At 44.3% G+C, this 14024-nt stretch overlaps 1 protein-coding gene across 1 annotated transcript in view; it reads right to left on the reverse strand.

Annotated features, from left to right (window-relative positions):
* Nucleotides 1-214: 214 nt before the first annotated feature.
* The window catches only part of MATCAP2 (microtubule associated tyrosine carboxypeptidase 2), a 536488-nt gene continuing 522678 nt past the window's right edge, over nucleotides 215-14024 (reverse strand). The window contains exon 7 of the mRNA XM_069613255.1: nucleotides 215-700. Coding sequence (XP_069469356.1) covers nucleotides 539-700 — 162 coding nt within the window. The 3' untranslated portion in view covers nucleotides 215-538. The remainder of the gene's footprint in view (nucleotides 701-14024) is intronic.

Consider the following 14024-nt stretch of genomic DNA (forward strand, 5'->3'; position numbering starts at 1 on the left):
CCTGTATTTTTCATGAACTGTGTTCTTTGAGTAAGTTATTTGTTTGTGAAAAGTTTGTATACACTAAGACACAAAAAAGAATAAAACATATATATAGATCATATATATATATATAATATATATACATAGGTATTGTCTTCAAAATTATTTCCAATAGAAGAATTCCACGTATTACTGCAAGCCTTTAGGACAGATATCGCATAAAGAAAATATATAGAAATGTACAGTCTGGTTTTAATCATAACAATACAGAACACACAAAAACCTTCTCAAATACCATATAAATGTACACGTAAATAGTCTGGGGGAAACCCAGATAGGAGGGCAAGAAAGACATGTTTCGAACAACTTCTCCAGGACCAGTACTCTGTCATTTGCATTGTTTAATCAAATGTGGTAACAGGATATAAATACTGCAGGCTATCATAAAGAAATAAATGCGTTGGTCTCGCTCTTTTTAATACTGGCAATTTACAGTCTCTGTTAAAGTCAAGTCGGTTCCATTTGAGCACAGACAGCTACAGCCCTAAAGGACGGCCTAGAAGACAATTTCCTGGAGCTCGGCATCACTCAGATCATTCACTTCCATGATCTTCTGCAAATACTGCATGTAGCGGGTCCTGTCCTGCAGGAAGTAGGGTATCCTTGCATTCTGCACCATCCCATGGGGCTTCAGGCGATCCACGTCCTCGTAGGAGATCTGGCGAAACACAAGAAGGCACGCGTTATAGGCTGCATTCATTTGGAAAATGCTGGCACTGTGGAAAGTGAAGGCTCCATTAGTTGTTCTCACAGACAAACTCACTGTTAAACATGTAACAGCTTGGTGTGAAAGGCACACTTGCGATTATACCAATAATGCAGAGTAGTCACTTTAACTGTTTGCAGAAATGGACACTGCTTAAGAGTAACATTACAGCTAAACGCGTAAACCTTTATGATTATACTCAAGTTATTAGAAAGTTGAATTGACACAAATGTATGATTTGTATTGCGTTGGCTTTGCAGTTCAGAAACCATAACTTTGTGTCAATTCGACCTTCATAATGTCTTGTCTAATGCCCATCAAATGCATTCCAATTACAGATGTGTATGCTTTTACTCAAGTGTTTTAAAGGTGCAGTACTCCTTCCTGACATTACTAGACCATAATATTAATGAAGTGGGCAAAATAATGCATTAGTTTAGGTGTATGCATTGTCGTACGGACGCATCAGTCTGTACTTGCTCTTTCTTTCTTATACTGCACTCATCTCATTCGTTTTGAATGCTGCAACGTTGACCCGCACAGTGTAACATATTGACTATCAGTTCCACACAGTCAGCGGGGCTGTTAAGACTTTCATGTGTTAGGGGTCACCTGGGAAAAGCCTCTCCAAAAGAAAGACCTTTAAGGTGTAGATTTCTATAGCATCTAACCCTTCTCCACACAGACAACCCTGTGGCAGAGAGGGCCACGTGCAGGTGTATGCAGTCACACACCATACATGTGTTTTGGGGCAAAGGAGTTGAATTGGGAGTGGAAGCCAGAGGAGCAGTATCAAAGGAAACTCAAGAAGAGGGGGGGAAATGTGCTTGAAGGTGGGGGAGTGAGGCTCAAGGGAAGTGATGGAAGCGCACTAAGGGGTGTTTGGTGGCTAACCCGCCTCCTCGTAAACCTGGGGGACTACAGATAGGGAGGGAAAATTCACGGCAAATGCCCACAAAGAAGAGAAAAGTCTTGTTCCATGCAACAGAAATCGGTGTCTCAGACGTGCATATGCACTCGCTCAACGGCGATGCGCGCAAGGAAGCCTGAGCAAAAGCCATATGGGAACATCTAACCACCCTACAAAAACCCTAATCTCCATTCTTGTGCTCGGCAAACTGGACTACTGTTCAAGCCTACTCTTTGTCCTTCCTCTCTACTCCTTCCTACCTCTAGACAAAGTTGTCAACTTTGCTACACGCACCCTCAACAACCTACCCAGAACCCCCTTCCACTTCTACCTACCAACAACATGCTTGTTGGCTCTCCAGGCACAACTGCTCTTTGTTCAAGTTCCTTCTTCTAGTCTACAAAGCTTTCTCAATGGACTTGCTCTTCAGTGCCTGTCTGATTGTATCTCAGTTTAATCACCATCTGGTTCCCGCCGATCCTCCTCTGAACTCAACCTCACCGTCCCATACCCTTCCTGTGCCACCTCTCGCTTCCGTTCTTTCTAATTACACACCCTGCTCCACTGGAACCCATTGCCCATAGCAATCAAAGCCAGTCCAGCTGTGGATCTCTTCAAAGCTCAGCTTACACTTCTCTTGCTAAAGAGGGATCTCCCTCTGCCCTCTCTCCCTTTCACCATACTTGACCCCACCACCTCCTGCAGTGACACTTAATAATGCTATTTAGTATATTTAATTAGTACTCCTCTTTAGTCTGAAGCGCTTGCCCCCTCAAGTTAATGTCATCTGTTTTCTTAAATACATTTTGTTTCTGTTTGTTTTGTCCCTTGTATATGTCCTAATATTTCTAGACCATCATAAACTGGCTCACATTTATGCTATTGTACAGGCACCCTTCATGGGAATGCTTCCGGGATCTGTAAATGCGTTATTGTAAGTCATTTGTGTTCACAATTGACATCCATGTTCTTCAAATAAATACAAATGCACATGCACACGAGTACATTTGAGCAAACGAACATATAAAACACATTTTTACTGCACATATCTTCGGACTTTACATTAGAACATGTAAGATCTCCCTAACCTGCCTGACGGGTCTTTTTACTTAGAAAGAGCCAGACGAGCCTTTGTGATAAATCCCTTTTATGGTAGTCCTCTTTTGACAAACGTATGCATCTTCTTGTTATGAATAATATAGACATTTGCACATCAAACAATCCATCGTAACACTTAACGAGAGCTGAGACTTTTGTGAGGAAAGGGCCTCACTCACATAGTTTGTCATGTCTGTTACAGCCATTGATTAAAATGCTGCCCATTAGAGGGGCATTGCTAGAAACAAAGAGAAATGTGAAAAAGTCTTCACTGCACAGGACGCTGATGAACCAACGGCTGCACACTGTCTACTTGCTGGGCCCTCCTAACATCTCTCGCAGAAGCAGCACCTGGAACTGCTCCCAAATGTCCCCTCGGTGGAACCTGTGCGAGGAAAGCTGTCCCCCTATCTGCTCCAGGTCGGTATGCAACTGCTCCCCATTCTGTGTTCTAATGTGTAACATACCCATTTCTATTTTCAGCCTATAAAGCACCTTGCAACGGGACTGCTCCGCTCTCTGTTAACATCCACATATGCAGTGTTTCTGATCGAAGTACTCTGCTTCTTGTTCAATTACAAAACAAGAAATTTAAAAATAAATGGTGAGTGGAAGGCCATATGCTCTTAGCCTCACTCATGACACAGGCACATTCCAGTGCAGGGGCGGCCCGTCCATAATTAGCAATGGGGTGTCGACTTGCCCCCATTATGGACGAGCCAAGCCAGCCCAGTGAAAACACAGCAAGCAGCTAAGGGAGCGTTCCTAGGCTAGCTTTCTCTCAACTGTATAAGGGAAACAAGGTCTCCTTTTGATAGTTCAGTAGTAATGGTAATGTTTATTTATAAAGCACCTATATACAGGCAGTGTTTCAAAGCGCTCAAGCAGGGTGGGAACACGGGGCAAAACAACAGTTGCTCAGAGCCCTTGAATTTCTGAGACGATAACAGTCTGCACAGGCAGAGTAAGTGAATATGATACATTTAACAGTTTAGATACAGCAAATAAGCCTGACGGCGATTATGCAGTTTTTTCAAGTGCACATTAAGGGATGAAGGGATAAGGGAGAACAGACATACGATCTTCAGGCAGAGCTGCATTCAGATCGTGCAAGTGCAGTAGCGCATACCCAATAAGTCATGCAAGGCCGGGGCATTTTTGCTTCCCCGACCTGGTGTGGCCCATTGAGGATGCAGGCTGGGTTGCTGCTGGCCTGAATGTGTGACGGAGTGCTCTTCCACCTGCTTCACATCCAGGGCCCAAAGACCAAAGAGGCAGTGTGATGGAAACGCTCCGGCTCCTCCAGACATATGCAGAAATCAGCCTATAATTCCTGGTTCCTGTTGTATGCTGCACGGGAGCCGAAGGGCCTTCATTACAGAAGATTGTGCAAAGCTGAAAAGACCGGAATCCGGAGCGAGGCTGCAAGTAAGAAAAATAAATAATATATATTTGTGATTTCATCGCTGGGAAAAAACATTGAGGGTACTCAGTATTTTTTTAACCCACCAAACACCCTGTCCAACATATTTTAGGAATGGTGCAATTATATAAACAAACTCAAGCCCTAGAATATTTGGGCAAAGTGTTGTAAAGTAGGTTTAAAAAAAATATTGACGGCAGACTTGTCCCCTCTCGGCAATATTGTTTGCCCATTCCCTCGAACCTCTTGCCCAAACACTCAGGGCCGAAAGCCATGTTGAAGGCTTGAGGGTACATGGAAGAGAATACAAATTGGCATTATATGTGGAAGACATCCTGCTCCATGTACAGAATCTTCGGACCTCAGTGTCCCGGGCTATACAGCTTATCGAGTCCTACGACTTGTTATCAGGGTTTAAGATCAACCGGTCAAAATCTATCCTTTTTCCCTTCCAAGAACCTTCTTCCAACTTGGCCGGAGAACTCCGCCGATTAGGTCTGGTGATGGGCGGCTCAACGCTACGCTACTTAGGGATATATTTAATGAGAAACTTAGATGAAATGTACAAGGCCAACTTCCCGCAGCTCCTCTCCGCATTCCACGCCGATTTGACTAAATGGCGGCCCCTCACAATTTCTTGGATGGGTCGATTGAACGCTATCAAAATGGTATGTCTCCCTCGTTTCTTATATCCCTTCCAAGACCTCTCCTTGAAAGTTCCGGACGGGTTTTTTAGAGAGGTGAAGAGCGCTATGCTACGTTTCCTCTGGGAAGGACAGAAACCGAAAATAGCATATGAAGTCCTCATACTCCCTAAGGAGCAAGGTGGGGTAGGCCTCCCTGATCTCAAGCTATACTATCAAGCGACCCAATTGCGAGTGCTGATCCCACACTTAAGAAATAGGAAAGATTTACAATGGGTGCAATTGGACAACGATAATCTAGCCCCGGCCACACTTTCAAAATGGTTATGAGTTCCACGACCCAAACTCTTGCGAAGACTTCAAGACCACCCCATACTCGGTACTACACGGAACATATGGAAGGAAGGAGCGACCATGGTAGGTGTCACAATGCGGCCGTCCCCCTTAGGCGATATATGGGTCCCCGGGATCTGTGAAGAGATTCCTGAACATTCACAATACCAATCATGGTTAGACGCAGGCTTGGAGAGGGTCGGGCAATTGTGGAGGGAGGGGGTATTTTTGACCATCTCAGAGTTAGAGGAGGCACTCCTATTAAACCCGATCTTAGCCTTCCTTTACTTACAGCTTAAAGGTGTACTGTCAAGAGAGGGCTGAGGAACAAAGACACGAAAAGAGACCTCACACTGTTTCAAAAGCTTCTCGATACAATGGTTCAGACTAAAGGTTTTATTACCCACATGTACCGAGCATTACTAGAAACTGGCTTGAAATCAATCACAAAGCTTAAACAGAGGTGTGAGCTAGATTTTGGAAGAGAATTTGACCATTGCCATGGGCAAAGATATGTAAAACACCCTCACAAGTATCAATTGCTGCACAGTACAAGTTGCATGCTATTAAATGATTGCATAAGTGGCAATATGACCCCTACAGACTGTCCAAAATGTTCCAACTACTAGTCCTGGGTGCTGTCGAGAATGTGGAAAAAAAGCTGGGAATGTCCTCAGATACAGGTGTACTGGGATGAGGTCCTGGGCTGGATAAAGCAGGTAGAGGGTATCTCCAGAGTACTTACATCTCTCCTAGTATTGTTTGGTCTGGAAGACGATGAGGAGGGAGTGTCTAGAGTGGCTGGAATAGCAGCCCCTTTACTATTTATTATTTACTATTACTACAAATATATGTACAATGGAAAGGATCACAGCTGCTCTGCATGACAAATCAGCCCAACATGAACTTTTGTGGATTGATTTTGTGGATATACACGCATCTAACCCTGCACAGAACCCTGTATGAATGTGATGCTGGTGGAGGATGGGACCGGTAGCCCATTCAACTGTATTTTCACTGTGACCAGCCCAGTGATTTGGAAAGTATCCTGCTGATAACATTGTGAACGCCTGTATGGTTAAGCAGAAAGATGACCCCAAGTGGATTGCATATGCATGCATGATAATGTACTTCAACTGTGCTAATAACCTGTTCTGGGGGCGTGGGAGGGGGGAGGGTCGTTCAACAATGTATGCTGGCACAGTATCTCACAAGGATAGTATGAACTAAGCTTTGGTAGAGATGTTGATACAATTATGATGCCGAATATGTTACTTTTTTCCTCCTGTACAAAACCAATAAAATCAAATTTGAAAAATATATATATATATTGAGTGCCCCTCAATGTTTTTTTTAGCAATGAAATAACTGGTACCATATATTTGTGTGCGCGTGTATGCAAGGGTTTGTGTTTTTAAGTGGGTATGTGAATGAGAGTGTATGTTGTTTGGGTGTTCGTGTTTTGGAGAGTGTGTTTGAATGGAGTATGGGTGCAAGGATGAATGTGAGAATGAAGAATGAATTCTGTCTGAATGCTGATGCGTGTGTATTGTTGGGGTGGTCAGGAAAGGTCCCAACGATAAACAGGGGTTTATGTTGCGCGTACCATATTTGTAACTGGGGGTGCGGCGAACTGGGCGTGATGTTGCAATTTCATATGTATCCTGCGTAGTTAAATGTGAATGGGATATGTTACCTAGTGTTACTTTTTGGTTAAATTGATACATATTAGCTTTACACGCACGTAAAAAGACAAATGCCAAAAGACCCAAATGAAATATAAAACACGATCAACAAGGAGTTTCCATAATGCGCATGCAAGGAAGAGGACTGGTCATAGGAACCCACTTCGACAGTTAAACATGCATGCACACTGATAAACATGCACAAGGAATTGATAAAATCTCCAGTTAGTCGGCCTTTATTGCAAATGGATTAAAACACAGCAATCATGGTTTGGCCTTGAGAAACTGGTTTTGCAGCATTTCAGAGGCCAGAGGATGGGTGAATAAGTAACTACAACCTTTGTCGATGGTCAGCTTGGCTAAAGAAACCGGTCATGGTTTTAATGGCCTGATAGTATCGCAGAAAGCAGATGTAATCTCAAGTGCATGGGAGCATGCAGAAGAGTTTCAGCTATTTGTTTTGACCAGCAATAAATATGGGGTTAAGTAGCACTTTAGGCTAAGTGATTGAAACCCAGGAGTTTCAATTGTATTCTCAGATGTGCTGTGCATGATGAAATGGCAGTTATTTAGATTAGAATGTTTCAATGTAGGCAGTAAGCCGGAGCGGATGACATAGCTATTGTCAGTTCAAAGAGAACCGGTTTACTCAGCCTCCTTCATATCGCTTGAAGTATCTATGCAAACCATGTGCAATAATGTTTAAGGATAAAGGGCACAGGCCAGTTGTTACTAGTAATAAATTATGTTTGCACACACATTTTTAACTGTTTAATGATGTCATGACCTACCACTGACCTTCCACTGACGAATCCCAAGAAGGGGTGTGCTATGAATATGATCTGAAGATGGTAGTTCAGATAATCAATGACCAATGAGAATGGAAGAATTGGAGAAAGATGGGAGTTCTTGGACATGTTTTGTCCAATCATGTGTGGGGGGTAGATTGCAATAAAATATATGGGAGTGTTTTAACTGTTGCAAAATTGTATATAATGTGTCAACTTATGTGGTTCCTTGATACTTTGGTTAGTTTGGCTCAATAGAGTCATCTAGCTGCTCCCCTGACAAATGTACAATAAACTTGCTTTACAAACAAAATGTGCACTCTCTTCTTAGGTGGCAGGCCCGCTTTGGTTTAAGGTGATTAGGGGCCTGCCCCTACAATTTGGTGACTACAAAGGGACCCCTGGCTTTCCGAGACTTTGGGGGACTCCTGTCCCCACAACTCGGCTGCAGCGCCTCAGTGTGGGGACCAGTCTTCTGTGCACAGTGAAAAAGAGAGGTTTCGCAGGCACCATATTGGTTAAAGGCCCGTCTGTTCCTGGGGAGCATGGTGCCATGGCCCAGATATGCAGGACAAGTTGACAGAGCACCACATTGGAGCTCTGCGGGTTCATGCAAGTGCACCTTTGGGGGGTAAAGTAAGAGGGGAAATCGGGGTAAAGGAGAGCTGTTTTTTGATTTAAAGGGTTTGTTAAGGGTAGGCTTGGAGTGAGTTTGTGAAGCTAGTCAAGTATGATGGGATGGAAAGAGTGAGTGCTTTGAAGGAGTGAGTGAACTGTTTTACGTTGTAAGTCCCTTGTATAAATTTTTACCTACTTTGTTATTTTAGAGGTGTGAGTTTGTATCCCACCCAGCACAGCCACTGTGAGGTTTGCCTTGATACCCTTTAGTTTGCTTGTCTGGTTGGCTCGAGCCCTCACAGAGGTGGAGTGGCATTTTATGGTAAGTCCAACTGTAGATACGTTCCTGAGGTATACCCCTGGGCATTCTTCCTACTGTATTGACTGTGTGGGCGGAGCTCTTGCTTTTGTTGGTTAGTCGAAGTAGTGAAGGGGAAACTTCCTGTAGCTAGGAAAATACGGTATTGTAGTAGAGTGATTAAGAGAGTGAGAGCAGCTGTGTTGTAGTGAAAAGCATTGGCCGGCAAGTGTTTTTTGATAAGATGCTATCTTTTGTGTAAGAGTGAGAAGTAGAATTAAAGCAAGTAGTTGAGCAAAGTAATTGCAGTGCAAGCAAGTACGGTGAATGATTGTGGATAGCTAATAAGAAAGTGGGAAGGGGAAAGAAGGGGCTCTTTGGTGGAGATTATTTGTGCCGCAGGTCCGGCTTTGGTTTGGTGAAATTATTTTGGATAATTTGGGTTGGTGTATGGGGACTCTGTTGAATCATTTGTGTCAGGTTCTTACTGGTTATAGGGCGAAGATTCTAAAATACAATTGGGAATGGTTGCGGAAAACTAGGTAAAATGCTCCATTCTTGGCCCAGCGAGTGGACCTAAGATAACGGTTTAGAAACTAGAAAATCAGTTAAATATTTTAGAGCTAAAAGCAGAAAGGCCCAAAGTGTTAAAGTTTCAGAGGAGGCACTGAAAAAGGATGGTGCAGGATGGGTGCTAACCTTCATCGCCCGCAGAGGGGTACACATGCCCTGAGCTCGAACCTCCATTATCCCTAGCAGCCACTCCAGTGGTTGCGAGATGGACACAGGTGATGCCTCCATCAGCTGCAATGCCTATGAAGTCGGAGAGCGAGGAAAGTGGAAGGGTAACTCCTTCGATGGGTAGGGCTACAGAAAGACTGAGAATGGAGGGCGGAAAGGGAATAACTCCCCTTACTACTAAGTTAGCAGATAGATTAAGGGTGGAAGAACTGGAGAGAGTGAGACCAGCAGTTAGAAGATGCCCCAGTAAAATCTGGTGTAACTCTGTTTACGTTGCTCCAAAAGGATCTAGGAGAGGCGTATTATGTCCTGTGGTCACACATGGACTGGAACAACTTGATGAAGACAATCGCCTTTGCTCACTGCAAGGGCAGGGAAGTGGATTTATGCATTGGAGAAACATACTTACACCTCCCATGGCCGAATCTGTGTAGCACACAACATCCCTAGCACTTAATCTGTGGCTCACCCATGAGCTGGACTCCCCAGCACTTAGACCCTCCTCCCTCTTCCTTGCTGCACTTGCACGTTCTGAATACTCACAAGGCATGGTAGGCGTACATAGTAGGTTTCCCCCCACCGCACTTAAATATTGTGTTTTTAATGTATTTGCCCCCTCCCTGCCCTGTGGGAGCTTTGAAACAGTATTTTCTTATTTTATAAGTGCCTACAAGCAAACTATAAATGAATAAATACTGCTGGTGTCATGTTGGCCATAGGGGACAAGAAGAGCTTATTCACAGCCCTAATGAGTGAGCGGTCAGACAAGCTTTGAAGGAGATTGGGGTATCTGGGAGTTCAGTTGGATACAAATGCCACTGATGGGGCAGCTTTTAATAATTGCAGGGCACCGGTATGGCGGGACCATTGAAGATTATGTATCCCGAGACGCCTGATATAAATTCAATTCTAGCCAAAACAATGAAATTGGATGATGATCCTGCCACACACATCCCATTAATTCAGGAGATGTGGCGGGCAAAGACGGGAGAAGCATGGGACAAACATGTGGTTATATTTTTACCACATGCTAAAGAAGGGAATTCCCAACGAAGTTCAGCACGATCTAGAAAGAGTTGTAGGGATGGAGGCCAAAAGTTGGCCAGAAATTCAAGCACATATTGTGCATATTTGTAAAACCACGCAAGAAAAGGAAATGTAGAGTATAGAACAGGTACAAAAGGCAGAGGACAAGCTTGTTCAGTAAAAATTGGCAAAGATTTGTTTGGAAGGGGCAGTAATTACCAACTCCATGGAGGGACAGCAGGGGCAACTGGGACAACATGGACAGGGTGAATTGGGTATGACACAGGGTTCAATGAATGTGTATGCAAAGGGCAAATGAGAGGTTTTCCGAGTGGTAGGGGATGATTTCCATGAGGAAGTGGGTCATTTGGAGGGTTCGGAGGAATGGGGCACCGGTTTAATGGGCCAATGGGAAACAACTATGGAGGGTTCTATGGAATTCAGTGTTGGTCGTGTGGAAGGTTGAGACATGTTCACAAAGATTGTTGAGACAGATCACAGTATTTTAACATGGAAGCTCAGCAGATGCAATCCGTGACACTACCATGTGCCTCAGGCTCTGTGCAATCGCAGCTGGTATGGGCTAAACAGAACCCGGAGACTGGGGCTGCACAGACCTATGGGATCCCACCGACCATGCCAGCACAGGCACTGGTAGAGACATGGGAGAAAAATCCTTCACCCCAAGGTAAGGTTCCTCATTACATTGGAGCAAGTGTTTTGGAGGGAGTCCTTTTTCGCACGCCGGTGCTAATATGTACCAGGAGTAGCAGAGCGCACAGGGGTCTCTGAGGTGTCCAAATCTGTCCATTACCACTGATCTGGAAGAGGAACCCTGGATAGGCATGCTGGAAGTTGACACAGGGGCTACAAAGAAAGGTGAGTTCCCCTTTTCAGGCAAAAAGATGGACACACAGGGATTCTCTGGAGTTATCCTGTCGGTTCCTTACACTGAAGATCTGCATATTAAGGTAGGTACTCAAAATGTATCTGCGCCTTTGTTGTATTTTACAGATATCCAAGCAAATCTTCTGGGTCGAGACCTCTTGAGCAAGTTGCAGATGGCGATTGCTTTCATGGAAGAAGGTATAGTATGCTGAAATCCAGGTTTGTATCTGTAAGAGAAGCAGCACATTTGCATGCATATTGCAGTGACAGCGCGATGCCTGTCCATTCAACTTTGTTTCTTTATGGTGTAATGGGTTTGTTGTGTTGGTCCCTGGGATCAGAAATCAGACATGGAGGGTACCAATTGAGTTTTTGTTTCAGCCTGTTGTCCCGCCGGAAGTAACACCAGGCACCATTTTTTAGCGATTATATTAGAGGCAGTAGTGATCAAGAAGAAGAGGGTGGTTCTCTCAGGCACAGATGAGGAAGGCAGAGAGTTTGCGCCCCCTCTATAATATTGTTGAGGTATAATTTCTGGTGCTGCCGAATCTTGCCACCATTCTCTGTAATATCCCTACTGGGTCGACCCACTTCACAGTGATCGATTTAAAAAATGAATTTTTCTCGGTCCCCTTAGACCCAGATTCTCAGTACCTCATGGCGTTTACGTATCGTGGTCAGAGATTCGAGCACACAAGATTGCCCTAGGGGTACTGTGAATCTATAAATGTCTTTAACAGGGTGGTTGAAATGTTTTTGTGGAATTTACATGGGTCCAGTACAGTAATTCAGTACGTGGATGATTTGTTAGCCTGTAGCACTCCAGAGGAGCAGTGTCAAGGAGATTCAATAACGCACCTCACCCTGCTTGCAGAGAAGGGGTACAAAGTGGATGAAAAAATATTGCAGTACTGCCAGGCAGAAGTAGTTTATTTGGGGCAAGTGATATCATCCGCAGGAAGGAAGGATTAGCCAGAGAGAACCACTGCAGTTCAGAATACGCTTCAGCCAGTTACGGTGAAACAGATGCAGCAGTTTTTGGGGCTCTGTAACTATTGTGGATCTTTGACTACTCTAGTTATGTGAGGCCCTTAAGTGCAGAGGGTGAAGGGTCCAATACAATGGTCTGAAGAAATGGTGACTTGCTCTCAGGAACTCAAGGCTGCGATCAGCAATGCTCCAGTACTGGTGAAACCAAATTACAAGAAACTATTTGATCTGTTTTCTCATTCGAATGGGCAGGTGATGACAGTGATTCTGACCCAGCAAACATCCCTAGGCTACTCAAATTTAGCTTACTACAGCAGACTCCTAGACCCAGTGATGCTGGGACAGTTCCTTTGTGAGAAAGCTTTAGTGGCAGCGGATTTTCAATTCAAAAGTCTAAACCATTAGCATGGTTTGCTCAGTGACATTGTATGTGGAGCATGCAATCATATTAAAATCCAAGTCGGCTTTGATGGCCCAAAGAGTTTCAGGAGACAATGGTATTTAATCGAACACATCGATAAATCCTATGCGGTGTCACCTAGTCAATAGTGTGGCATTGGTAGCCAAGCCATTGCAACCTGATTGCTCATGATTATGCAACCTATGAGAGGGAAGAAGAGAGGATGGGTGTTATGGAGGATGCCTTTGAGGAAGCAGAGGTACTTTTTGTGGAAGGCGATGAAGGAAGTGGACTCCTTACCATTTACAGATTCCCAGAAAAAGTAAACTGTGTCACAGCAGGTGCAGTTGCCAGTCCCATAAACCACAGTCCCGGTGCTTAAAATCATAGCGATGCAGGGAAAGGCCCCTAGAGGAGAAAAGTAGCTCTGGAAAGAGAGAGAGAGGATGTGTCCCCCCGCCCACAGATTTGCTGTGAAGACAGGAGTTGACAGGGAAGGTAGTAATGCCTGTAGAACTGCTCCTTGTGTCTCTAGAGCAACTAGATTACCCGTTGCACACTTCTCAGCGACAAACTGCAGCAGAGCTCCAGGAAGAATGATTTATGAGGAACCTCCAGGAACAGGTAAGTAGATTCGTAGGAAACTGTGCAGTTTGCAAATAATTAAATCCCGTAAACCCCATGAGGTCAGTAAGGGAAGTCTTGCCTGGGCCCTATGGGCCATTCAGAGAGCTCCATATAAATTTCAGGGACGTGCTCATGAGATGTAACAACTACCGGTATTTGATAGTAATTATTTGTCCATTCTCCCGGTGGCTTGAGGTTGGTCCCTGTGTACATCCTGCTGCTAAGTCTGCAGCTACATTTCTGGTGGGGTTTGAATTTCCACAGTGGGAAATTGTGAGGCTTAAAATCTAACAATGGAACCCACTTTTATAATGTCATGTTCAGAGAAATGACTTTGCTTTTGGGAATCAAGAACAGGTTGTGCTCAATGTACCACCTGCCAGGTAATGGTATCATGGAAAGATTAATGTAATGATTTAAAAAAGTCATGGCACTATTGTCGGTCCCTAGCACTGTTTTATTTGAGAAATTCGCCAGGAAAAGGGTATATGCTACACACCCCTCTCTCACCTACACACACTGCATCAGATGAACACACAAACTTAGAGGTCCTAGGAGAGGAGTTTAGGGAGTGCCATATGGCTTTAAGCATAAATGTTAAGATTATATCTTCACAGGTTGCGTATTCTTACCAACAGACTACAGGAGAAAGTGGCAAGGAAACCGATGATCAACGCAAGCAACAGATACTCCCGGGAGACCAGGTTTTCATCCTGACCTTGTATGCTGTTGGAATGAGGGGCGTTTCCGACTGATGTGACGGTGGAGAGCAACAACAGCTGGATCCACGTCACCAACATACAAAGG

This window comes from Ambystoma mexicanum, chromosome 5p, assembly GCF_040938575.1.
Source record: "Ambystoma mexicanum isolate Mex_15411 chromosome 5p, UKY_AmexF1_1, whole genome shotgun sequence".
Classification (NCBI taxonomy): domain Eukaryota; kingdom Metazoa; phylum Chordata; class Amphibia; order Caudata; family Ambystomatidae; genus Ambystoma; species Ambystoma mexicanum.